This window comes from Oryzias latipes, chromosome 7, assembly GCF_053564925.1.
Source record: "Oryzias latipes strain Hd-rR chromosome 7, Olatipes_Hd-rR_3.1".
In the NCBI taxonomy this organism is placed as follows: Eukaryota; Metazoa; Chordata; class Actinopteri; order Beloniformes; family Adrianichthyidae; genus Oryzias; species Oryzias latipes.
In genome coordinates, this window is record NC_136243.1 from 4,734,007 (window position 1) to 4,761,627 (window position 27,621).

The 27,621-nt window shown below is 38.7% G+C and overlaps 1 protein-coding gene across 3 annotated transcripts in view; it reads left to right on the forward strand.

Annotated features, from left to right (window-relative positions):
* Window positions 1-27,621, forward strand: part of LOC101164215 (neural cell adhesion molecule L1.1) — a 52,771-nt gene that overhangs the window by 16,146 nt on the left and 9,004 nt on the right. For 2 of the 3 annotated variants that reach the window (XM_023957039.2, XM_023957040.2), the window contains 24 exons: window positions 570-739; window positions 1,390-1,512; window positions 1,669-1,839; window positions 2,864-2,978; window positions 4,336-4,520; window positions 6,354-6,485; window positions 7,474-7,617; window positions 8,547-8,658; window positions 9,605-9,765; window positions 10,013-10,172; window positions 12,697-12,824; window positions 12,914-13,015; window positions 14,556-14,762; window positions 15,000-15,070; window positions 15,153-15,384; window positions 17,059-17,165; window positions 17,440-17,704; window positions 18,538-18,660; window positions 18,869-19,039; window positions 19,562-19,675; window positions 21,706-21,858; window positions 23,188-23,310; window positions 23,383-23,455; window positions 24,747-24,758. In XM_023957039.2, coding sequence (XP_023812807.1) covers window positions 570-739; window positions 1,390-1,512; window positions 1,669-1,839; window positions 2,864-2,978; window positions 4,336-4,520; window positions 6,354-6,485; window positions 7,474-7,617; window positions 8,547-8,658; window positions 9,605-9,765; window positions 10,013-10,172; window positions 12,697-12,824; window positions 12,914-13,015; window positions 14,556-14,762; window positions 15,000-15,070; window positions 15,153-15,384; window positions 17,059-17,165; window positions 17,440-17,704; window positions 18,538-18,660; window positions 18,869-19,039; window positions 19,562-19,675; window positions 21,706-21,858; window positions 23,188-23,310; window positions 23,383-23,455; window positions 24,747-24,758 — 3,354 coding nt within the window. Of the gene's footprint in view, window positions 1-569; window positions 740-1,389; window positions 1,513-1,668; window positions 1,840-2,863; window positions 2,979-4,335; window positions 4,521-6,353; window positions 6,486-7,473; window positions 7,618-8,546; window positions 8,659-9,604; window positions 9,766-10,012; window positions 10,173-12,696; window positions 12,825-12,913; window positions 13,016-14,555; window positions 14,763-14,999; window positions 15,071-15,152; window positions 15,385-17,058; window positions 17,166-17,439; window positions 17,705-18,537; window positions 18,661-18,868; window positions 19,040-19,561; window positions 19,676-21,705; window positions 21,859-23,187; window positions 23,311-23,382; window positions 23,456-23,504; window positions 23,651-24,746; window positions 24,759-27,621 lie in introns of those variants that run through there. The other variant, XM_078950078.1, reaches the window with a different exon arrangement.

A 27,621-nucleotide genomic window follows, 5' to 3' on the forward strand; every position in this document is an offset into this window, starting at 1 on the left:
TTATTCACTCCTCATTCATACTTGGTGATGGTAAGCTACTGTTGTAGCCACAGCTGTCCTGGGGCAGACTGACAGACTGACATTTGAATGGAATCATGGAAAATTAATATGACGACAAGTCTCTGAAATAATTGGAAAGCAAAACACCAATTGCAAAATTGGCTAGAGGAAAATTTGATTTCAAAATTTTTAGCTCAGGCGGTAGAGCCGGTCGTCCAATAACCGAAGGGTCGATCCCCTCTCTCCCCAGCCAGCTGTCGCCCCCGAGCGCGGCCAGTCTGCAGCTCACCACTCCCCCCAGGGGATGGGTCAAAGTGCGGAGAAGAATTTCCCCATTGTGGGATAAATAAAGTATCAATTATTATTATTATTAGTTAAGTGTCTATATGATATGTTTTTAAAAAGGTTTATATTATTTCTACAAGAAGTTACTAACCTAGAGTCAATGGATTGTTAATTACATTTAAATGTTTTACATAAAAGTATTTTAAAAGGTAAACTTCTGTTCTTTAATGTTGTTTAATTCTTTTTGTTACCTTCTTACATGTCTTCTGTCCGGCTGCTTGTAGTATCCGATGGATAAAAAATGGCGAAGAATTTGGGACAGAACATTTAGGATCTGGGACGTTGCAAACAAAAGGAGAGGAGGCCGTGGAGAACTATGCAGGAAACTACCGCTGCTACGCATCCAACACTTTGGGGACAGCAATGACCCAAGAAGTAAAGGTCATTGTTGAATGTAAGTCCTTTATGCTCCATCCATGTGCATACATTCAAAACACAGTTCATTTGATCTTCACATGTTTTGGGTATTGGACAGGCTAGATAACAAGGGAACTTCTAAGGATGAAATGATCACAAACATTTATTGAGTACTCGAATGCTAATTGTGCTTAACTGTTTCTATTATTATGTGTTTATGATTAATAGTTTACCTCAAAAATTAAACACTTTTATTTTCCTTCATTTATTTTTTCAGATCATTTATTTTTAACACTGTGGGAAAAAGGAAGGGTGTTGCATTTAGAAATGAAAACATTGGATGTCATATTTTGAACACCATGACACTGGAGCTCGGTTCTGCTCTGCTCCATCTTGCAGTGCTGTCATAAGTGTAAAGAACTGCTCAAAATGCTTTGTTAATTATTGGACCATAGAGATATTTTTACAAAAGCCAAAATATTTATAACAAAAAGTAAAATCTAAAATTGTTATTTATCGATTAAAATCTTTTCTCCTTCAAACCTTAACCTATTTTACACCAGAGCTTCCTCACATCACCCACAGCTTTACAAAAAAAGTCTGTAAAAATGGAGCACACCTGAAAAAAAACATTCAAGCGTTGCTGTTCTGTCATGCAACATTTTTGTTTTGCTGCTTTCGTTTCAGCAAGTCCTGTTATTCCAAAGCAAAAAAAGCAGCGTAGAGAAGCCTATGAAAGAGAGAGCATCGTCCTGACCTGCAACCCTCCACAGAGTTCCAGTCCGCTAAAAATTCATTGGATGGACTTCAGTAAGTCTGGCTCCTGCTTCAGTCTGTGGCTATGGAGAGAAACAATAGTTTCAAATCTAAATCAAGTATTACACACACACAAATGTTTGGAGACTGTTTTCTCTCCACATGTGTCCGGCTCCTTGTGACTTGTGTGTTGTTGCTTTTTTTTTACAGCAATGGTACATATTAATCAGAGTGACAGAGTAATGACTGGGCTGGATGGAAACCTGTACTTTTCTAATCTGCTGAGCAGTGACAGTAGAGATGACTACATCTGCAATGCTCAGTATGCGGCTGCCTTGACAATCCTCACTGTAACAGCTGTCAGTCTCACAGTTCTCCCAAGTAAGTTCCTGCTCACATAAACACACAGTCTCAGAGAAAAATACATAAATAATGACTAAAAGCTGGACCAAATCCCTCATTTAGTGTGTAATATATGAGTTAAGTGACACTTTAAAGGACATTTTTAGTTTTTATGAGATTTCACACAAAAGCCAGTTTAACAAAACAACAACAAAACTTTCAGTCTCTTTTACAAAACAACTTTTTTACAGAGTACTGACTTAAGTTGGTACAAAAACAATTTCTAATGATTCATTATAGCTATGGCAAGATTTATTAGCAACAATTAAAGAAATTGTCATTTATGAATCATCTGATCATCTCTGGTTGTCAATAATCAACTTTCAGTAAATTCTAAAGGACCTATACCATGCAAAATGTTCTCTTTTTTTGAGCTTTTAAGTGTATGAACATGTTCATTCCTCACAAAAAACAACCGCAAATTGATATTTGATCTGTTCACGGATTTCTGAGTATTGCTTAAAAAATACTCAGCCCTTCAAGATCCCCGAAAACGAGTGGGTTTAGCTAGCGGTGATCGGCTAATGCTCTCATTTAATGCACAATATGCACATCCATCTTTGAATCTTTCTTAGACTTCCAGTAGATGATCAGAGCTTAGTTGAAAGTGAAATCTATTATCTTCTTAATTGGTAAGATCCCATAGAAAGAGTGCAGAATTGTTTGACTGTGCACAAAGAAACATCCAAGATAAAAATGTTTCACCAGCAAAAAGGGGAAAATACAGAGAGAGATGACCATTTCTGGTTCCAGATCACCCTTTAAGCATAAACATAGAAATGCTGCATATGCAAAAGCCTAAAAGTCTATAGTCCACATTTTAAAAAGGCAAAATAGTCCTTGCTTCTGGCACTAAAATCTGTACATGAACAGAACAGAAGCTCACTCTGATACCTTTGTTTGGATCAACATCTCATTCTTTAAACTGGATTGAATTGTTGTTTCTCTTGAGACAAAAAAATTATAATAATAATACATTGATTTACTTGTTTACCTTGTCTAGGTAATGATGTCATTTACGGCAAGAAAACGGAACTGTTCCGTCCAACCGGATTGCACTCCTCCATCCTAGCCCTCAAGGGCGACAGCGTCACCCTAGAATGTATTCCAAAAGGCCTGTAAGGATATTTGCACAACTTCTGTCTGCTTTCTCATTTTTTGCACACTGTAATGATGCAGATAAAAGTTTAGCTACCGGTATTTTGATCAATAATTTTCTTGAACAGATTTTAAAGTTTTTAAATCCGTTTTTTTAGCCGTTTTTTTACATCGATTTTTTTTTATTTCGTTTCCTTTTTTCTTTTCTCTAACTTCAAATTATAAATACTTTATCCTGGTTTACAAATGTTTACAGAATAGTACTCTGCTGGCCCAACAGATGACTGCATATAGATTTGCATTTAACTTACAAAGATCTTTAATATCTTTCTGAAAATGGCTGAAAAACATCTAGAAATACAACCTACCTTTGTCTATTTTTGGTGCTACCTGTCCAGCTTGACATCTAAGTATCTGCAGATCCTCAAAACCTTTAAAAGTTTTCCAAGGATAGCAAAAGAAAACGTAATCCTTTTTTGGGAGACACCGCTGGCTAAGTGGGCTCGGATCTCTCAGGCGGGAACTGCGTACCCGGCAGCAGGCGCCATGGCAGGACGGTTGGGTCAGATGGGGCGTCTCTGGCTCGGTTCCAATCAAGGTGGCACGTGGGCCTTAATAAATGGGTCCCCCGCTGGGGACCCGGCACGCAGCAGGGCCGGCAGAGGCTTTCTGATGGCAGGCAGTATGTGCCGCTCCATGACATATCTGGCGCTCAGTGTAGTTAGGACGATGAGGATGTTGGATTTAAAAAAAGCATTTAAAAAAGAAAAAAGAAAAGAATATATATATATTTGTGATGGTCCAAATAAATACACATCCTTTGCGATTGACCGGTTGATCCCGATCGATGTAATGAGCACCCCTACTCTGATCTTTTCCTCTGCATCCTTTTCTTTCACATCAACCACCTTCATGTCCTCCTTGACTACATCCACAAACTTTCTCTTTGTCAGCTCTAACATGTTGTAATACCTATTTACCATCTCCATCTATGTATTCAAAGATGCTCTGTTTGGCTGCAGCTGACCTTCATCCCTCTCCTTTTCAGATCCTTCTCTGTTCTTCTCCAGAAACATCCTCCAGCAAATATTGCATCTGTGGTTCTGTTTCTTTGCATGAAACCATATTTCAGACCTCAGTCCAAATTTCACATATATCATTTCTTAGTGTGACTCATCAGCTTCATTCCTCTTTCTTTTCTACAATTCATCACGTCTCCTTTGTTACTAAAACTGGGTACCAGACAGATCCTGTGCTCTCTGTTCTTCATCCATTCTTGGTCTTGTACCTTTTTGGAATGATTAGTAAAAGTTTATTTAAAAAGTTAGGTTGTGTTTTTCTTTGGATTTACAGCCAATTTCACGTCTTTCTTGGCAGACCCACACCTATAGTTGAGTGGAGGAAGAAGGATGGCACCCTGAAGGACATGAGCGGCAGACTCAAAAATCACAACCGCTGGCTTTATTTTGATAACATAAGCCAGGAGGATGATGGAGAATATGAATGTAGAGCCTCTAACAGTTTGGGTTTCGCCACACACACTTTTACTGTAACAGTGGAAGGTAAGCAGACTCTTGACAAAAAATAATTCTCCCTGGGTTTTGTTTTTGACCACTTCTACTTTTCTCTTGATCAGTGTCTACATAGGTATTATTTCCCTTTACTGCATGAAATACGTTTATAGGAAAACACCTGTCACAAGAACAGGCAGACAGCTGGATCCAAATGCAGCTGGTTCATTAGCTCAGCTAAAAGTCCACAAAGCTAAATCAGGGTCAGGCAGGCAGGAGTCGATACCAGAGGAGGAACAGGCTAGTCGGGATCCAGGCGGGAGTCGAGGCAGGCAGCCGGCAGACAGAGCAGAAACTGGGGCAGGAGACAGAGATCAGCTCCAAATATTACGCTCAGTAATGAAGGCAGAGTGGCACAAACAGTGTGGCCAAGTGTGGCTCAGTGCAGTGCATTAGTATTCTGTGGTTGATTGAATGAATAAGAGTCAGGTGTGCGGCATCTAGAAAGTGTGCACTGGAGGTTGCTGGGAGATGTAGTGTGGTTAGAACTCTGGAGATGGTTTCCGCCGGTGACCAGAGGGGGAGACAAAGTTCTGACTTCTGACAGAGCCCCTCGGTTAAGCAGTGAATATAAAAAACAAAGTTTTGTGTCATTTACAGGGGTGTTCAGAAAGTGAAGATGTTTTTGAAAAGCTTTTTAACTGAATATTAAAGACACATCAGTACACATGTGAGCTCACATGCACAACACACACATAAACACACACACACACACACACGTATATATACACACGCAGTCACACATAGCCATAATCACAGGAGCTATTGATGGTCCCTTTGCAGGAAAACCAGAACGTAGCTTTTTTCATTTTGAACATAACAAAGAGTGATTCTTTTTGACAGATGAGTCACATTTGTAAATCCTGTCCCGCACATTTGACCTAATTTCTTGATCAAACGCACCCATTTCAAATTATAATCAGGCCCACGTAAAGCAGATTATTTCATCACATATTATTAAAGAGTCTATATCATGCAAAATCAATTTTTTGAGCTTTTAAGATTATTAAAACATATATTCCTCATGAAAAGAGACCCCAAAGTGGTATTTAGATCCATTCGCACATTTTTGAGTAATCCCCTAAAAACCTGCTCTCTGAGCACCAGCCCCTCCCAATCCACTAAAATGAGCGGGTTCTCACATTGTGACATCAAAAGTGAGGAACAGCCCCTTCTAGGAAGAGTCTGCGCTGCCAGCCCCACCAACAGACTAACACACACACACACTTTCTCCGTGGAGCTAGCTCTGATCGTCTTTCCTTCCATATGCCCAATATGAACATCGGTCTTTGCAAAGGTTCGGATGTTGTTTGTTTTCGTGGGTGAAACACAGACATGTTGCTGAGGCTGGGTCTAGGATGATGTCATGAAATGGGCGGCGCCCACAAGGAGAGAAAGGCGGAGGGTTCAGAGTTCGAGTTGTCTTATTTCCGAGATGGAAAAGAGCTCAGGAAAATAATTCATATTTTGTCAAAGAAATCATTATTTAGTGTGCCAAAGGCAAAAGGTTATCATAAGTATATATAGTTTACTCTGAAAGGCTGAAGCATGATATGGACCCTTTAATAGAATCTGGCTGTATTGTTTAGTCGCCGTCATTGTGAAGTTAAGTAGCATGTATGCAGCCATCTCTCTTCTATGTCTGCATAGAACAGATATACCATGTAAGTAATATCCACATGTGATATCGACAACAGAACACTTCATTTTTGTTCTTAGTTCATTTTTATATCTTATTTGTCTATCTTTCCTTTTATTGTATACAGTTTCTACATGTAAGTACATGCTAATGCAATTACTTATTTTCCTGTTATTTGTTTTTAGCGGCTCCTTACTGGGTGAAGGAGCCCCAGAACCTTATGTATGCTCCAGGGGAAACAGTACGACTTGACTGCCTGGCTGATGGCATCCCAACCCCCAGCATCACCTGGAGCATGAATGGACAAGCCCTGGCAGGTACGGCAGGCTTCTCATTGGTCTAGAACTAAGTCAATAATTGTTTCCTGGCTTTTTGTTGTATGTAAAAACAAAGACCCATTAAATTTTAAATAAGTATATAGTGGTAAATATCACTACACAATGAAAAACGAACTAAAACATTTGAACAGAGTAACTATAATGCATACCTTGACCCCATAGAAAATGTTTCCTAAATAACATCTTGAAACCTTCTTGGGTCTAAGGCCCACTTCCATGAAAATGGGGTTCTCATGTTTTCAACATCTACTTGTGGCTGATTATGGAGATCAGGCACAAAAAAATTTTGCTTTAAATTCTGTTTCTGAGAATTTTTATACAAATCGTTGTGAATCAGGAGCAGATGAAAAATGGCGTTTGAAAAAAGCTTGTGGCTGTCACATGCAAAATACAATCAGCGGATCACAAGCTCCCTGCAGTCCCTCCAGTCTGATGCTTCCACTGTCAGACAAACAGATCCATGAACGTTTCTATTCTCCTCCTCTAAACTGGAATCTGGATCCAAACTGCACGGCTGGATAACTGCAATATTGGTCACCATTTTGGTTGCAGCAGTAATGTTAGGTTGAGGGTGTGACAGGCTGTAGGCCTGACTTGACCCACAACTCAGAATTGAATTTCTAGTGAGCCAGAGCAGCTCTGCAGAAAATATATTAGCTAAAAACAGCATAATCATAATTAAACAACCATGGGAACAATTTGAAAATAGATCAAACGATGAACAAAGTGGGACTCTAAGACTCCTTACGTTCTCTAAAATACTGAGTCAAAGTTTTAACTAAATTCTGAATACTGTTAAGTGATAACACTAATTGATCAGTCGTACATGCAGTGATGTGCAGTGAAAACATTTCAGTTTAGTCACTGTTGAATTTGGTTGGTGTGGACAATGACAACAACAACCTTTTTCTGGAGTAACTAATGATGAATGTCTTGCAGTAATTCAATTTGTTTTTTCTCCAACTAGAGGTGGACGATGATCCTCGTCGGAGTATAACCAGCAGCTCATTGATACTGAGGGACGTAGAAGTCAGTGACACAGCTGTGTATCAGTGTGAAGCCACCAACAGGCATGGTTCTATCCTCCTGAACACCAACCTGTTTGTTGTAGGTATGTATGGTATGTCAGTACACATTTAGGGTCTGATTTCTACTATATGAAAGCTGAGGCAGGCTTTGTGGCCCTGGGGCAGACCGGCAACCTCTCCTGGATGTCCCCTGCCTTCTGGGCGTGCTCCTGCAGCCCGTGACCCCGAAAGGGAAAAAACGGATTAGAAGACGATTGAATTAACTTTGTGTCCTGCAAAAGAAAGAGATGAAATTGCAAAGACAAAACTAGACAAATAGTGTGTAAAACCCTCAAATTAGACAGGAAAACAGCTGACTCTGTCAAAGCGACCATTAGAGTCACCAGCTAAATGCTACAGGTAACCTCACCAAAAGTACCCTGCCCACCACACAAACATCTGCTCTGCTTCTCATTCACTCACATCTGTCAGGTGAACAGAATGGCAGAGGACAGGAAAGGGAGGAGCACAGCATCAAGTCATGACTCTCCAGCTCTTAACTCATCCAGAGGCTCCAGCACAGCGGTGCAATGCATACATCCAACATATTTCCTAATAATCTTTCCTCCGGGCATTCCAACATTATTTACTGGCACTCCGCCCCTTACATTTTGAGGCCTTTAGTGTCCCCTCCTCACAACTGACAAGCCTTTCATTCTGCATATGGGCACGTTTATGTGCTTTATAGATCTATTTTCATCTACTTCTTCACTTTGCTCATCTTGCAGAAATGCATCTTCATCAAAGGCAAATGCGCTAAGAAGCCCATGTTGCACATATGAGACAGAATTTTTGATGTGTCCATTTAGTGAATCAATAGCATCACATTCTGTGTAGTTTTTACACTTGCAAACACATAGTAGATCCAGCAGTATTCAGTGTTGTGTGGAATCTTTCTATGGAACTCTAGTGTTTTGGTAGACTTTTGATATTTGTAAGGAATGATTGTCTAGTGTCTCTGTATGTCTCTCAGAGCTCCCGCCTCAGATCCTCTCATCTGATGGGGTGATATACAGGGTCATTGAGGGCTCTGACGTCAACCTGCACTGTGAATCTTTTGGCTCTCCTCGACCACATACAACATGGTGAGAAACACATCACGACTGTCTTTGATTTCACTAAGACATTTAGCCTTTTTTGAGTCACTTCAAAATAAGGTTTTTACAATAAAGATTTAATTTAACATTGAGCTCAATATCAGACAATATTGCACCTCCCCTCTGGCTCGTCTCACGCCCCCAGCCTTCCCCCAACTCCATATAAATAAAGTCCATCTGCTGGACTATTCAAACATGTAGTTGTAGAGTTAGCTATAATTGTATTTTATAACTGATTTAATGTTTTGTTTTTCTAGGAAATGATTATAATTGCATAGCTTAAAGGGAGGCTACACCAAAAGATTAATACTTTACCCAGATTTAGCACCAGTTGATAGCTTACAAATGCTATTATATGAAGCACCTCACTTTTATCATTTCAGAGGACTAGCAAACTAAAGTGTCTGGACTTGGGCCCTTATTGAATTAAACAGGGGTGCTGCCATATTGGATAACTAGTGCTGCCATCTATGGGATTAAGCAAAACCCATGCAAGAGAGGCCAAGTCCAGGAGTTTTGCACTTAATGCATTTTAAATGTCAAGCATAGTCAATGCATTACAACGGACTTGGGACGTTTTTGCACATAATCAGATAGCTTTTCCCTCGAAGACCATAGAACATTTAATATCTCCATTTTGAAAAATTGTGGACTTGGGCCCCTTTTGAACTAACCAATTCAATTGGTGACTGACTAAAGCGCTTTTTACCCCCATTGTGAAATTTAATGGCACCAAAGTCAGAAACATAAGAAAACTTGGTTTCTTCTATTTTTAAAAGGTTCTTATGTAAATATATTTTAAGTCTATTTTCAAAATTAGACTATTTTATTACAATAACGTGTAAAGGTTAAAGTCAATTTGACCTTTTAGCACCCTACAGTGTGTGTGTGGGGTGTGAGCGTGCTTGTGGGTGGCTCATGTGTGTGTTTGTAGGACACGGGAGGATATGGTTCCTTTGCTTGTGGATCCAAGGGCTTCACTTTTCACCAACGGGACAATACAGTTGTCCAGTGTGAGCCATGAAGATGGTGGAACCTACACCTGTTCTGTTAAGTTCTCCAACATCTCCATCAGTGCTAACCTAGAGGTTTTCAGTAAGTCTCACTGCTAAGCTGCTAGGTTTTCCCTGCAGCAAACTTTCAATTATTTGTTTGTGATTCTGTTCTTTTAGCTTCATCATCCACATACTAATTATGATCTCACTTTTAATTTTCATGTTTTTAATTTTATACTGTTCCTAGGGTTTAACACTAACAGAATAAGGTTTAAAAAAAGTTTGATGCATGTCATAGTTTAAATAACAATTAGTAGAATGAAAACCTGTTTTTGTTTGTTTGTCAGATCAAACCACAATATCTGAGGGCCCCAAGGACATTCGTGTTCTGGAAGGAACAACGGCTCTCTTGGCCTGTGATTTTTACAAAGATCCTCGACTGCAGGATTTTTACGTTAAGTGGAAGAGAGATGGAGTCGAACTGCAAGGGTCGTTGCCAGATGACAAGTAAACACACACACCACAGTTTTTCACAAAATGAACACAAACTGTTCCCCTGGTTCTCACCACTTGTATAAAAATCAGCTGAGGAAATGTGCAGGACATGTATGTTATTGCACATGTAGCTTAACCATGCAGAGTCATTAATGTCTTGTTTGATTGGTTCGACCGCATGTGTCAAAGTCAAAGCCAACAGGCCGCATCCGGTCCACCAAGTAATTATTTCCGGCCAGCCAGATCATTTAAAATGACTGACATTAATGGCTCGGGGAAATCTCACACTGATAACATATTTAAGAGTGATGTGACGTTTGCAAACTAATCAAATCTTTTTGACGTCTCCTTAACATGAACAAAGGGAATCGACTCACCATCAGATTCTGTACTTTGTTCTTTTTTCCTTCCTCCACTGAGTTTTATACATTCACATAAAAGCTCAAACAAGATCCTCCTTCTAACTTCAGATGCAAACATCACATGAGTTGTGAACACCCGATTGAAGCGAGTACCTCCATGAAAAAAGGAGAGAGCCTTTGAGTCGCGATGTGTGCAGAGGGGGGCATTCTGGAGTTGTAGTCATGAGTTTAAGTTGTTCTCTTTGTTAAAAATGTTCGTTTGGTAAAATGTTTCACCAGAAGTTTTTGCAAGGATCTCCAAACTAGCCTGATTTGTTTTTACTGAGTATAAAAAATGGGTTTGTTGGTGACATTTTGTCTTTTAAGTGTTTTATTTTTAATGAGAAGATCGTATAATAGTACAATCAACTTGTTTATAACCACTCCTGACATGACAACAAATTAAGAGCTCTAATGGGTTTTATCAATCCTCCAAAACGCACACGTCAGAGGAACTGAGTAAAATGATAAAGAAAATGATATTTGACATTACATTTTCAAGAAGTTCTCTGGTAAATGTGTAGCAAAATTCATTTAGAAATCTCTAATTTGACAATTAAAACGGATTCATTTTCACAATGTAACTGCATGAAATGACTCAAAAATAAAATTAAAAATCAACCCTCCAAAATCCTTTTTCATTTTCTACTTCAACATCGGTCATTCTGAGACATAATTTAAGCGATTATGCAAAGAGGGGATTGCATTTTTATATTCACGTTCACCCCAAAACTGTCGCATCAATCTCTCTAGTCAGCATTTCCGGGGGGGATATCACACACTCAAAATATGTATCTCATTCAACTTTTACTCAGACATACACCTCATTTAAACTATGCAACTGCAAATGTGACCTCAGTTGTTTTTTAAAAACACAATTTGAATGTTTTTGCATTAATATTAGTGATAAAGAGTTCCAAGCTGTTATTGCTCTAAGAATAATTGTTTGTTTAGAAAAAAAAATTCTTAGCTTTTGGAATCTAAAAACTTGTTTGTTGCATTTCTGGTGGCATAATTATGAGTCTAGATTTTTTTTAAACTGTTTAAAAATAAAGACCGTATTCTGCAACTTTAATACTTTCTAAGTTGAACTAATTGATGTTAGTGATGCTCTATCCTGAACTTTAAGCCATCTGAGATCAACATGCATCTCATTTATGCTGGTGTTGTATGTACATCTGAATGCCAGATGGATTACTTTATTTTTCATTACCTGGACTTTTTCTAGGGTGAGGCAAAAAAGTATTTATTCAGCCACCAATGGTTTAAGTTCTCTCACTTATAAAGATGAGAGAGGCCTGTCATTTTCATCATAGGAACATACCTCAACTATGAGAGACAAAATGAGGGGAAAAAATCCAGAAAATCACATTGTCTCATTTTTGGAAGAATTTATTTGTAAATGGTGGTGGAAAATAAATATTTGGTCACCTACAAACAAGCAGGATTTCTGTCTGTCACAGACCTGTAACTTCTTCTGTAGAGGATCCTCTGTCCTCCACTGGTTACCTGTATTAATGACACCTGTTTGAACTGGTTATCTATATAAAGAAACCTGTCCACAACCTCAGTCACTCTCCAAACTCCACTATGGAGACCAAAGAGCTGTCTGAGATCGATGTTTCTTGACCATGATACTTTTTTGTTCAAATGAAGTCCCAAGAGCTTAGCTTCTCTTATCTGTTCTACACTAAAAATTATTAAGATAGGTTCAAGTTGAGATGTCTTTTTGGATTTTGGCGTGACCCAAGTACCATACATTTCATCTTAGAGATATTCAGAGTTCATTTGTTTTCATTAGGTTCTACACCCTGTGTTCCATGGCAACGATCATTTTCTCAGTATAACCGGCTGTGCTGTTGGAATCACTAGCTTTTCCCATCAAAGAGAGAAACTATTTTTCTGTCTTTTGATCAGATTTAAAATGTGAGCAGAGAAGTAATTTAATCTTAGGATCAACTTTAAATTTAAGCTTACTAACAATTGTGAATATTTATATATTGATATTGAATTAAAGTTTTAATAATGGTCAGGGTTAAAAGGTGAATGAATGACTAAAGGAAATCATTGCCATAATGATGCGGGAAAACTTGTGAGAATATTTATGTGTTTACTTGTCTTCTTTTTAAACCTAGGTACACTATCTTTACCAACGGCACACTAGAAATGACAAAAGTCCATTTAAACGACAGTGCACATTATTCCTGTGAGGTCAGCACTGTTCTTGACCATGCCACTGCCAAGGGCTCCATCACTGTCATAGGTCTGTTACTCTGTGGACTGTATATGCTTCCAGTGTAATCTTTGCAGCAATTTAGGTTTAACACTAACAGAGATCTTTTGGCCCCTTAGCCCGACCGCTCCCCCCGAGGTCTTTAACTCTCTCTGGGGGTAGGGACAGCAGAGTCATTCTCCAATGGATAGAAGGGCCCGCACACAACAGTCCCATCACAGGTAATGGTTATCAAGACTCAACTTCAACATACAACTAGAAATGCAACTCCTCTGAGACATTGTATCTGTTTTTTTTTTATTCAATCAGAAGTTTCTGATTGAGAGTGTTTCACAAAAAAAAAAAAAAACAATGGTGGAGGATTAGATTAGATCAGATTAGATTAGATTAGATTAGATTAGATTAGATTAGATTAGATTAGATTAGATTAGATTAGATTAGATGACTTTTTTTTATCCCAGGATGGGGAAATTCACTCATCTGTGGCAGCAAAAACAACATTCATAAATAACAGCAAAAAAAGGCCATAAAAATGATGTTCTCATTATAAATTATATATCATATTATAATGATACAAGTTTTTTTTTTTAATATCCAAAAATAAAGGAAGTCCTGCGATTTGAAATCCTTCTCGGGGTAGTTCATTCAACCTCACTGTTTACTGCTGCTTTGGTCCGTGGAGTCATGCTGCAGGGCGGTTACCGGCAAGAGGACGTCTAAGAAGGTTTACTGATAAGTGTTTATGATATTTAGATTTTTGGGAAACAGTGAAAAGCAATGTGTCTAAAAATTGTTTTAATGAGCCTCCATTCATCCGATCACATTTCAATAAGTTGCTGTGTCTTATCGTTGTGGTGTTATGTTGTTGATTTAAGAGAATTCTGTTAAGGAAACTACAAGGTAGCTTCTTGGATGACATCACAGCAGCTGTCGGGTGCATGCAGCGTGACGGGACACAGAAAAGCTTGTAAAATGCGTTTTTAGCACAGCTAAAATAAACGTTCTAACAAATAAACAGTTGGACAATTCTGTCTGTTTGATAACACGATTATCATTGCTTTATATTTGTCCACCGGCTACAGTGGCCGTTTTGGTTCAGTTGTTCTGCTGCGAGAACGGATTGTATTCAGACTGAGGAATCTCAGAGCAAACCGAAGTTCAGTCTGATAGGAAACGAACCAAGACCACCTCCACGGGTTCGAGAGCAGTTTCTGGTTCCGGACCAGGGTCTACTTGGGTGTATTCAGACTGAAAATGTGTTCCGGATTATCAGGGGAAACGAAGTCTGGTTCACTTAAAGTGAATCAAATGTGTCCAATCTGAATACACCTTTAGTCTCTAAGACCTATCATTAAGGAGATACAAACAAAAGTTTTTTTTTGTTGTTGTTATAAATTTCTATTTAAGCAACACCCGTCATGTTTTTATTCTGTAGCTATAGTAGTTTCAGGTATATCAGGTTAAAAGCAATGTCACTTTTTGCAGCACCACCTATGGGCCAATTAATATCAAACTTGTTAACTTTATTCTTTTAAGGAAAATGTATAATTGGTTGTCATACATTTGGTAAGGTTGTGTTGAGCTGTTGAGGAGTTGTAGCATGGTAAAGTGAATGTGGAAGCTACTGAGGACAGATTTAGATGGAGTTGAATGATTCACCCTCAGCTACTCCCTTGAGGGAGTGGCTGAAAAGCAAAGAACAAGTAGTATCTATTTGAGCGGTAGTTCTTTTTTGTAAAACAGTCTTCTTCGTCCTTCCAGAGTTCATTGTGGAAGCAGAAGAGAAACTTCATACCGGAGAAGGGAAGGGGATTTGGAAGACGTGGGAAAGAATTTCTGGAAATCAAACCCAAGTACAGCTGACTCTACGCCCGTTTTGCACATACCGTTTCCGGATCATTGCTGTTAATGAAGCTGGGGAAAGCAGTCCAAGTGAACCCACAGAGGACCATGTTACACCACCAGCTGGTAAAACTGCAATTCTTATTTCTAATCCATGCTTTTGGAGATACACCTCTGATCTCCAGAATAACTCCATGTTTGTACTCTGGCTTTGGATGGTTCTGTTGGGCAAAGCATGTTCCTACTTTGCCCTCTTCGTTTTTAATTCATGTGGGGAAAGATGTATTGGAGGTGTCGTGTGTGTAATAAGAAAGCTCGTCTTTCATGCCTTTCTTCCGCTCCCTGTATTATTATTTTTTACAGCTCCTGACAAAAACCCCACTGATGTTAGCAGCAACTCCAGAGACTCAGGAACTCTTAGCATAACATGGACTGTGAGTTCTGCACTTTTTGTGTAAAATATGAACACTGGCAATGCAAAGCTTAATTGGAATATATTTTTATCTACCATCACAGAAAGTTGAGAAGCGCTTCCACAATGGTGACAATTTCCACTATAGGGTATTTTGGCGAGAAGCTGAGGGGGCAAGAACAGATACAAATTGGAAACATGCAGATGTCACATCTCCACCATTTCTGGTTGGAAACACAAGTACCTACAAGCGGTTTGAGATCAAAGTCCAGGCCATTAACTCGATTGGAAAAGGACCGGAGCCAGAGAAAAGGATTGGATACTCTGCAGAGGAAAGTAAGCAACCATGAAAACTTTCATAAGCTATATTGACTAATTTGGTGTCACTCTTCTGTAAAACTGGATAATGCTACACAACTACCCCTGGCAGATTGGTGTTTAAGTATTTCAAAGGTCATGTTTGTGCCTTTGAAGCAAAATAGGTGATTCAATCAATTCCAAACCCTTTCTTTCCGTTTTAATCTTTGATGTGAAAGATGAAGTCCAAATACCACCTGTCTAAAACACTGAAGGTTCAACCACCAAAACATGCTAAGGGGCAGCTGGACTGCAGTTTTCTGCTGGATGGATCAAATGTGGAGAACAAATTTTAAACATACAAGTGTGAGACAACTAATTATGGAACTAAAAGGCGTCTTGGACTTGTTAAATGCTGAAAGTGGCAGGCTCATATACTAACTCAGGTGATAAAATATCTTCGTTAGAAAATGATTTTGACAAAGTAGAAGTTGATTTAATTTAGAGCTTCTTTCATTTCACCACATGGGTTGTTCTAAATTGAGGCATTTTTCACATCTTTAACATTCTTAGAAAAAGTAAATCTAAATTTGTTGATACTCTAAAAAGAGCAGGGTTACTCAGTGAAATAGGACACTTGGTTAGGCTTTCTGTAACCCTTGTGCTATCCTAGGCACTTTACCATTGGGAGTTGGGTCATCTAGACCCACTAGACAGTGCTCTGAACCTTTTTTCTTCAATGATTTGTGATCTTCTCTGGTGTCCATGGATTACATGAAATCTTTCCACCTTTATTTACCTTTGTCATGGTAGGAAGAACACGTCAATAGCCGCGGTTACATGGACAGAATATCTTGATCGGATCAATGGTCGGGTTAAAATTCACCCGTGTACATGGGATCAGAAAACCTTTTTCCGATTAGAACAAACGTTCACATGGGTCACACTTTCGGTCGGAATAAATCATTTGGGCATGCCCAGTAGGGTCGAAAATACCGGAAGGAAAATGTGTCCCGTTGTAAACAAACCTTTGCTGTCACATATATTTATGCAGCAGCTCGGTAAAAGAGGCGATCTTCCAAACAGGTTATTATTAATGTTATGAATATTGTGAAGTGCCTGTTCGCTCATCATTTTATATTTAATCCGTGTGGTCAGTGCTTTTTTGTGGAAGAACTGAGCTGGAAGAAGGCTTAGGACAGGCTAACACGCGCTAACAACATTAGCCTTTTGATGGACACAAAATCCAGGACCATGCGGGAAACGCTGCAATGTGCATCCTGGCTGCACGTAAATGTCATGTATGCGCTCCAAGGCTTTCTCTCAGCGAAACACCGTCTATGCGTAACGTAAACCAGAGCAGTAGTGACACAGGATCGGAATGAACCGTTTACATGACCAACGATCGGACAAACGATCGGTATAACCCACCTATCTCCATCGGAAAGAAATTTTGATCCGAACGAGTCTGACCGGGGCAGAGTATTCCGAACGGCGTGTTTACATGACGCATTTTCTTTCTGATCAGGCGTTCTTTCCGATTACTTTTGCCCATGTAAACGTGGCCAATGTAAGGGTGGGGTCATCTAAGATAACACAAGGGTTAAAAAAGCAATTATGATGCTATCAAAAGGGCTTCTTGCTTGTTTGTAACCTTACGTTAACACTTATGCCTAAAGTATGTTGCATATTTTCTTGTCTCTCCCTCTTCAGAACCTGAAGACTCACCCACTGAGGTTTCAACAACCGTGAAGAATTGCACAGTGGAAGTGAGATGGCGCCCACCAAAGAGGGTTCAGGGTCTGCTTAAGGGATTCAAGGTGCTGAATGAAACAAAATTGGAATCCCTTTTTAATGTGTTTGTGAATCATGTAATTAAATTGTAAAGCACTTTGAGTATAAATACAGTTTGGAGAAAACAGGTCAATAATACAGGAGCATTTACAGTACTCATGAAACTTCAGGATACTTTTGTGTATAAATACAAAACAAGTACGACAGTTCAGTCCTGTTATTTCACTTTCCTCATTTGACAAATTCCACCCTCAGCTGAAAGTTTTACTGCATATCTCCTCTTGTCTCCCTCCATGTCAGATCTACTTTAGTAGTTTGGGTCCCCGGAGTACAGAGCACCAGAGTTCTTTCAGCAAACATCACCATGTCGAGCAAAGAGAAAAACCAGAGGGAAGAAGCCACAAAGACAAAAGGAGCTGGGTGGTGGAGGTTGAAGGCACAAACACATCAAAGGAAGTTGATGGTCTGCGTTGGTACTGGCATTATGAGCTGTCGGTGACGGCCTTCAACAGCAAAGGGGAAGGCCCTCACTCCCCATCACGCCGTTTTGAAACCCCAGAGGGAGGTGAGTTCAACATAAAAGGTGGAATAATGGCCAACAACAAAACATAATGAATGTTTGCCCAGTCCAGTCATCACATCTTCCATCTATGACATGAAAATGTGATTTTTTTGCATTTTTACAGCAATCTGGACTTTAAATAAGACCAAAACATTCTTGCATTTACCTGATAATACAAGCCTTTATTCTAAAACAAAATGTTCACACAAAAATAGAATCTGAATTCAAGGATATCAATCCTTACCAATTTTATAAGTAACTACTGCCTAAGTCATATTTCAATTTACAAATCGCTTTTTAAAAAGCCTAAAGACAAATTTCATAAACATTTACTGTATATAAAGACAATCTGTCCTCACATCTATTCTCACTGTTACTTCTAGGGGATTTGAAAATTCTCATGGACAATACTACTCTCCCTTCATGTCTAGAAAGTTTTGGATTCCATCAATTCATTGGTTTTCCAACACAAACGAAAAACCACATGTTGAACCTCATTTCCCACTTCAACTATCTTCAACCAAAACACTCAGTGATTAAGCAACAACTTTATTATTTTGGATGATTAAGGACGACAACACAGACATTCTGTCCTCCTATGTGGACAATCATTCTTTTGACTAGAGACCTTTACCTGGTGATATGATGATTGACTACAACAAAGGTCTAAGCTCTGTTTTGAATAAACCCAGTTTATTTACAGTTACCCTGACCTCTGCTTCACTCCTGAACTCTGGTCCAAGAACATCAAATGCAAACATCTAGAGCTTCTCTACAGGAAGACTGGTCTTATTATTCATTAAAATTCGTTTTTTATTCTGTATGTATGCTTACAGTTCCAGGTCCTCCTGCATCTCTGTGGTATAAAAGCCCTACAGACACAACTCTAATTTTGCACTGGAGTCCTCCACTTGATGCCAATGGTGTACTGCTTGCATACATGGTTCAGTACAAGGAGGGTACGGTTTGATATTCTCACTGATATCACATTATCTGAATGAGTTGTTGAACTTGTGTTTTTGTTTGAGCTGCAGTGAGGAAGTAAAAAACATTTAAAAAGTAGCACAGAGTTGGAAAACGTGTTAAAATTGGAAAACACATCACTTATTTGTTAGAAATTCCTGACTTGTCCTGCTTGCATCTGTGTTTTATTTTTTTCATTATCAGAGAGTCAAGACAGCCCAATGCGGATGCAGATGATTCATGATCCATCTGTGAATCACATAGTGTTGAATGATCTAAACCCAAGCAGCTATTATGAGTTTAAAGTTATTGCACACACTGCAGTTGGAGCTGGAGAGCCCATCAACCGTAGGTTGGCTACTCTACTTGAAGGAGGTGGGTAAAAGCTTTTTTAGTCTACATCACATTAATTTGGGGATCAGACTTTCAGAAATTGTTAAAGTTAATGACTACCTATCTGCATGCTGAAAATGTAAAAACAAACTTGTTCTTAAACATTTTTACCTGGGTAAGTAAAAGAATAAAAAGGTAAGTTAAGGTTAGTTTGGTTAAATCCTTGCATTATAAATGCAAAACAAGATTTTTCTTACTCTTATAGGAAATCATGTAATCTGTGTTTAAGTTAGGGGCCCCTCTTCCAAACAGGAGTATGGTGGGTTAGACCACCTATTAGAGGGACAAGTCAAATGTTCGGACACATTATTCAAATCTAATGTCCAGATATTTTAGTAATGTTGTATAACAGAGCTTTACTGGCTGTGCAGACAAAAAAACATCTCAGTGAATGAATGACAAATATAACTGAATGTATTAATTATTAGTTAAGAAAGATCAAATGTAAAATGAGAACCGTACTTTTTTTCTTCCTAACCTATGTGTGTTTTTTGCTTTGGCCAGTTCCTCCATCAAATGTTACTGTCGACCCCAGTAACACATCATTTAATCTGAGCTGGACACCTGGAGAGCGACACAGGAACCATGTTTTTCACATCTACTACACAAAGAAGACTGGTAAGAAAGGCCTTGGAAATATACCAAGTGGCAAGTATTTAATTAAAGAGCATACATCCTGGAAACTTGAACTAAGTCCCACTCCTATTATCTTTTGATCTATTGTCAAAGCTGTTTTTAGCCAAAATCAATAAATCTGTGTCGTTTTATAGTTCATAGTTTCTGCAGAGCAGAAGTTCATTAGAAATTCACCTCTGAATTTACCGCACGGTACAACCCTGCCCCCCACCTGTCACCCATAACCCAGAGAACTCTGTTTACATAATCTCCTGCTGGCTTACAGCCCCTCACAATCCTGACCTAACATTAGCGGTACAACAAAAATGGTGATCAATATCAGATCTATCCAGCCGTACAGTTTAGATCCAGATTCCAGCTCAGAGGAAAACAAAGACGTTCATGGATCTGAATGTCTGACAGTGGATGATCAGAATGGAGCAGAGCGGGGAGCTTGTGGCCCGTTGATTGTACTTTGCATGGTGGTATGTTTCAGGCTTTTTCAAAGTTGTTAATCTGATGCTGATTCACAACAATGTGAATAAAGAAATACGTACAAATGCAATTTTAAGCTTCATTTTCTTTATACAAGTCTTCCATTGTGAGTAAAAGTAGAACATGAACATTTTAATATGATTAACCTTAACACTATAAAAAAAATGTTTTTCATAGGAGTGGGTCTTTAATTACTGTGATATAAGGCTCTATATCATGTTTTTCTTAAGCCTTTAGGAGTAAACTATATGCATATATATGATAGCAAATTACCTTTGAGACAATAAAGAACACTTATTTAATGAAATCTTGGTTATTTTCACAGCTTATTTTTCTACCTGGAAGTAAGACGACTCGCTCTCTTAGGCTCCGCCTTCCGGTCCTTGTGGGTGCCGCCCATTTCATGGTGTCATCCTAGAGTAGACCTCGGCAGTGTGGTTACATTTCTCCCATGAAAACAAACAAAATCTAAACCTTTACAAAGATGGATGTGCATATTGTTCATTTGAAAAGGAAAGCGTTCAGCCGATCACCGCTAATTCCACGGAGAAAGTGGAACTGCACACTTCATCTATTCTAGTAGCAGTGCTTCTATAGCTGTTAGTGTTTTTATCAGGTCAGCCTTTAATTAACTCGATTCAGACTGTTGCCTGTCTTTAGGGACTTTGGAGAAAAAAAGTAACCTCATGAAAGTGAATAGTTAAGAAGAATGTTGTTGATTAGCCAGTTAGAAACAAAGAAGGACTGGAGCTTAAAGGCAAACAGAAAACATGTACAGTCAGTCAGGCATTGACAAAAGAAACTGATCAATGTGACAAAGTCCAGTCTCGTGTCACTTCTCCCAGATTTACCTCAATGCAGACCCTTTAAACTGTTTTGATTAGAGGATGAGAGCTTGCTAGGATCAAGTTTATGAATGCTGGAAGTAAGAGGTAGAGGCTGTTAAGGATGATAGAAATGAGACAATAGATAAATAAAGGCCAGAACAAAAGTAACCGCATCTCAGCACCACCTCCACAGCGGTAGTTGATGAAGTGCAATGGCAGGATGAACTGGGTTTAAAAAGTGTATGAATAACTTTTATTGCAGGGGCACCAGGAGTGCTGCCTGTAATGTAGTGCATCTGTGGAGAAGAATAAAAACAGCAACCAAACTAAAGAAGGGAAGCAGAAGGTGTCATCGTGACAGTGACCCCCTATCTGAGGGGCCAAATGATAATCTCTCAGCAAGACAGGGTCGAGGACATTAGAGCAGATATGCTACGACCAGCAGTGAAGGCATGAAGACCCTTCACAAGCCAGTGAGGGGAGGGGTCAAGATGTTTCTGAGATTTTTTCATAGAAGCTGCACCTAAAGAATGTGCTTGCATCAGAAGTTGTATTTCTGATCCTCTGAAGTCTTCCAGCATGTTTAAGACATTGTAGAGTTTTAACCACACACCAGTGTCTGAGCTTCTCCTTTTGATTTTTCAGAAAAGCAGCGTGCAGACTTTTTCATTTTCAGTGTTTAAGAGGATTTTCTTATCTTTGTGTTTGTAGGTGCAGCAAGTCAGTGGGAAGAATCGGAGATGGTCAACTCCACACAGGGGTTCTACTCACTGACGGGCCTCCAACCAGGAACTCAGTATCATCTAAAGATCATGCGTGGGAACAACACGCAGTGGGAAGATGTTATGTGGACTATTGGACCAGGTATTTGTATAGAGAAGAACACAACTTAGTGTAAACTATTACTATTTTACTAACTACTAAAAGAAAAATTATGCAACAGTAAAATTTACCAGATTGGGAAAAAAAAGCTCTCATAGGCTTGTTTCCAAATGAAGAGGGATTATAGTAACTTTGTGGCGATACGGTACAGTCCAAGATTATCACCTAAATGGATACAATCCAGATATTTAGCAGGCCATCCATTTAAAAGTAGTGATACAATTCCTATGAACAAAAAAACTCTTTTTCTTGCTGGCATTTTTTGTTTTAATCAATAAATAAATAAGGCAAAATGTCTTTGACAAAATAGAAAACTGCCAAGGTGGCAGAATTTGAGTGAAAAAATGCATTTCTGGACTTCATAAGAAGGCCAAGAGTATCATCAGTTCAAATCCATCACCAGTAAAAAAAAAACTTGAAGTAACATCTAGATTGCAGCGTAGTATTGTGTCGGGTTCTGAGGTTTAGAATTGCTCTGTGGTAGAACTAGATGTGAATGTGTGAGCGCGCACGTGTGTGTGTTTGTGTGTGGTGGGTGTGTGTGCACTAAACTGGAAATGTATTCAGGCACTGGAAAAAGTGCCTATTTACAATTAAATGACACTTTTTTTTAACCCCAGAGAACAAACTATTCTAAAGGTCCCAAAAAAGGACGTTTTTACTTTAAAGCTATTTTGGTTCTAAAACTATATATTGTGTGTAAATCCCACAGTACTTGCAATGCAGCTTCAGTTATAACCTTTAAATACAGCTGGAGTTATCAGCTTGAAGGTAGCTGCTCTTACAGCCTCATGCTGACCCTTTTCCCTTTGTTTCAATCCTGTGCTGCCTTTGTTGTGCCAGATCTGTTGTACTCCATGTGTTGCTAGTTTTGTATGTTTTCCACACCACAGCTGATTTATTAAGGGTGACCTGATTCTTTTGAACATTTCAAAGGACTTCCAGACTTTTGACTCAAGGTTAATAGCTTGATAGCTAATCCATACTTTTCTGCTTGTGGTCAGAATCCGTGGCAGTAGTTCCCCTTCAGCCCTCTGTAAGTGACTTGACATGATAAAAGCAAGTTTGTGATTGGCTTTTCCTTAAATTACATGTACATATAAGGCAAAGACAGTAAACCCACACCAGGAAGAGAAACTAACAAAGTTTACCAGAAATCAGTTGTTTATTTTCTATATCTTTTCACCAGCATAATCGTGTCTGCATCTGTGCTTTTGAACCGATTCTGACCCTCAGTAACATTTCATGTTTTGATATGTACCTGTTATTCTTTACATCCCTGATTCTAAACGTCGTCTCCGTGTCCCCCAGTGCCGTCAGAGATGCCTGGAGGGTTGGCCTGGTTGACGGGACTCATCAGTGCCATTGTGCTGCTTGTTCTAATACTATTTATCTTCTGCCTTGTCAAGCGCAGAAAAGGAGGCAAATATGCAGGTACTCACAAAAACCCTTCAGCACAAAAGTTTTGTCACTTCATGTTCTTGATTATTGAAGTTTTTCCCACAGTGAAGGTCAAAGAGGAGAAGGAGGTGGACTATGAGGCTCGGCCAATGAAAGATGAAACCTTTGGAGAGTACAGGTGGGTGATATCTGCATCATTTTTGAATTTGTTCCTCTTGATCTTTCAGCTCAGTGGCCTTGAGGTAGAGTGTCCACCCTGTGACTGGAAGGTTGTGAGTTCAAATCCAGGCTGAGTCATACCAAAGACTTAAACAATGCAGTGCCACCCTGCTGAACGGGTTGGATTGGGGGGTTGAACCACCAAATGGTTCCTGGGCGCGGCTGTGTCTGCGGCTCACTACTGGACTCCTTGATGCAACACACACCACACTCCCAGCACCTTCAGTTTCTCAGGAGCAGGTCTGGTGACATTGTTCAAACACACTGCTTCATATTTGGAAGAGCCTGCTCAAAAATCTGAAGAACTCCACTACAAAGACTTTTAGTTTCATTTTTCATTGACACTAAATCCTTTTGAGGTTCATTTGTGTTTTTTCTTTTTTATTGACATTTAAATCTGAACTTTTGTGGGTTTTTCACTCATATGTTTTGTGCTGAAAGTGGATGGCCTTTATAGATTCATTGTTTTAAAGTGCAGGCTTTCATGTTTTGAGTGTTATTTAAATTTTGATTTTTTTAAAGACGGATAAAACTTTGGACAACATTTAGGTTGAATTGTTATTTCATTATTTTACTGGTGATTTTACTTTTTTTCTTATTGTTTTAACTTTTTATTTTAATTTGTTTATTCATGTATTTATTTCATTGCAGACTTCATTCAATCTTCTGGATTCTTTTAAATGTAATTTTTTCAGTTTTGTATTTTTATTTGTGTATTTATTGTCTATGTCTTTGTCTTTTATTTGTGTAATTAATGTTTTTGTGTGTTTTTTCATTGAAGTTTAAATTTTTTTTTTCTTATTTTTCTCAATGAGTCCTGCTTCTTAATTTTTAGAATTTAACATAGAACTTTGCACCCTTTTGTGCTACAAAGAAAATAGAAAAAATAGATTCTATATAATAGAATCTTTCTCAAAGCATTTAGGAGACCAAAGAGGCAAAACTGACATTTTTGGGTAACTTCAACTATCAGTGAACTGATTGAAACAAGACCAGGAGGCTGATTTTATGATTATACCTATTCAAATGTAACACAAGTTGGTAAGTGAGCAAACGTTTCTTTTCAATAGAAGTTTTTCTGATTTTTCAAACATGTCTTGATCCAATAGGACAATTTCTCTTTTTGGTTTTTCTTTAGGTCTAGGTTAGTGCAGACCTAAAGAAAAGCAGGAAGTGTTAAACTTTTAGTGTCGGTTTTTAATGAAGCATCTTTTCTTTTTATCTTGGCCTGTTTCATTTCCTGCTGACAGATCGCTGGAGAGGTAAGGCAGTCAACTTTCTCTTTCATTTTCAACCATTGTTTACCTGCTTCTGTTTTGTTGTTAAAACGACATCGATTCGGACCAGCAGTGCCACAGACTCCTGGGGGGTATTCCAGAAGGCACGTTTAAACTACCCTGACTTTAAGACTGAACTCTGGCTGAACTTGCTTACTCTGGGTTTGTTGGTTCCAAAAGACTGGATATGAGTTAGCGTATTTACGCTCAACTTGGAAACGCATGGAAAAAAAAAAGAGAGCGCTATACTTTAGTGAGACGGAGTCTGAGATTTTAATGACGGCGTATGAAAATTATACGTCCATCAAAAAAGTAATACGGCTGCATCATCAGCAAAAGAAAGAGTTTCTGCTTGGAGAAAAAGAACAAAGTAAACACACGAGTTTCTATCTCATTTCTAATTTCATTGTGACGCATGTATATATAAATTATCCAGCTTAAATGAATGACTTCAATTGGTAACAAGTAAATGAGTTAAATTTATTCAACCTAATTTCTTAAGTCCATGCAACCCAATAATTGTTTATACAACTCAAAATTAAATGTTTTTCCATCTTAATTTATTGTACTTCTTGAACTCTTATAGGTCTTGGTTTGAGGCTGCAGATTTTCTTATTTTTATATAATTTAAATGAAAGATACAATGTGGATTTACAATAAAAACCATGCATTCCATTATCATAACTTTATCGTCTGTTCTTGCGACAGGAAGCAGCATTAGAGGTGCTTAATAATATCATCCTCTTCCTCCCTCTCACTCATGGTGCAGAAAGAATTAAACATAACAGGACAAAATAACTAGGCGAAACCCAGTAAAACAACTAAACACATTTGGTCAAAAACCCACACTTAAACCTAAATCCGTCCAGACAGGCAAAGGGAATGGTATCCCACAATTCCTTGCGGTGCCGATCTAACAGCAGCACCAAAGTTCCACCTACTTGAATTAATTTGAATGAAAGTAAAATAACTGTCTGAAAACTACGTGTTTTTTTTAAGCTGACTTAACTAAATAAATGATTTATCATAACTGAAGCAAATAATTAAGTTAGATCAAAGTAAAAAGTTTATCTTTCCAACATCCATATGTGGTCTTATCACCCTCTCATGGTGGAAAAAGTATTATCTGAGCTTCTTCATCCACTAAATCATCTTCAAATGGACACGCCATGCTGCTTCACCTCTGTGAAAACAAACTAACCTTCAACTAAACCTGCTCCAGACCAGGTTATGTTCAGAGCATGAGTTGCTATGGCAACTTGACCTACCCTGAAACATACCTCCATTTTTGGAACCGAAAGCTGAGGTTATTCACTTCCTTAGCCTCAAACTTACCGTAGTAACTAGCATAACCTGCTTTTTGGAACACCCCCTGATCGTGCTTTTCAGTTTACCCTGTTCAATCCTTATCAGTTCATCCATTCCTCCAATCATCCATTTTCTTTATCTGCTGTATCCTGTTCATTCTGGTGAGACACAACTGAGCCCCCGTGCCACAATCTTTGTGATTTTTAGCAAAGTTTGTGTTTGTGTCGGTGAAATTAGAGAAAGTTGCACTGGGACCTTCAGGCTTTCTCTTCCACCAACAGAATACAGTCATTACATTATTTTATTTGACATGTATGAACAGTGCTGCCCATGCCAAAAAAGAAATGGGCAGCACTGTTTGCTTTGAGAACATCCAAAATTGACCAATCATGGAAGAAACAAAGTTTAAAGTTCAAAGTGTAGTAGCATTGTAATATTTGGCTATCAAGTAGTAGGTTTAAAGGTTGTCATCTCGACTTGGTTTTTAAAGTTAGAAGAGGTTTCACCTCTTATCTAAAAGGCTTTGTCTATTCGGCAACCTTGAGTACCCAGAAAGGCGCCTTTTAAATAAAATGTGTTATCATTATTATTATTCATTCTGAATTAGCTGGGGGAGGAGTCAGAGCTGAAACTAGATAGTGTTGTCTACCTAGAATACATGGTTTCAGGTCGTTATGAGTCCTTTGTCCTCAGCTGGGGTTGGGGCGACAGTAGCTACCCTCCCCAACCTGGTCATCTCTTTCAGCTGTTAAAGACTTAGTTGAAACTGGTTCGGTTTGTTTGGGTTTCAGAACACTACTGTAGATGGATGGAAGAATAAATCTGAGACCACCATTCTTATTTAGAGAAGGTTTATCTTTTTTGACAAAGATGAATTCTTTCACTACTCGCTCAAGCCATCCTTTCTCTCGGACTTCACTGTCCTCGAACAAGTGGTTTGTGTCCTTCAGCTGGAGATGCACTGCAGACTCAGGTCTACTTGGGTTGGTTCTGCGTTGTTGGTAAAATCGTTTGTGTAGAGGTTGTTTGGTTTCTCCTATATGCTGTTCATTGCCGTTCTCTTTGCAGTGGATAGGCAAGGCAAGGCAAGGCAAGTTTATTTGTATAGCACAATTCATACACAAAGTAATTCAAGGTGCTTCACAAAACAGAAGAATGCATTAAAATCACAATACATCATAGAAATAATCAACATAAAATTTACTTTAAAAGAAAAGAAAAAAAAAATAATTGAAAACTGATTTAAAAATAAAGGAAGGAAAGGAAAGAAAAGTGCAGATAGGACCTTTCAGTCATATACACGGCTAAACAGAAATGTTTTAAGTCTAGATTTGAACATGAACACAGAAGAGGCCTGTCTTACGAATTCAGGGAGGCTGTTCCAGATTTTAGCTGCAGAATATTGAAACGCTGATTCCCCTTGTTTAGTTCTGACTCTGGGAATCAATAGGAGGCCGGCCCCTGAGGTCCTCAGAGTACGAGATGGTTCATATGGCACTAACATGTCAGAGATGTACTTTGGTGCTCGGCCATGGAGAGA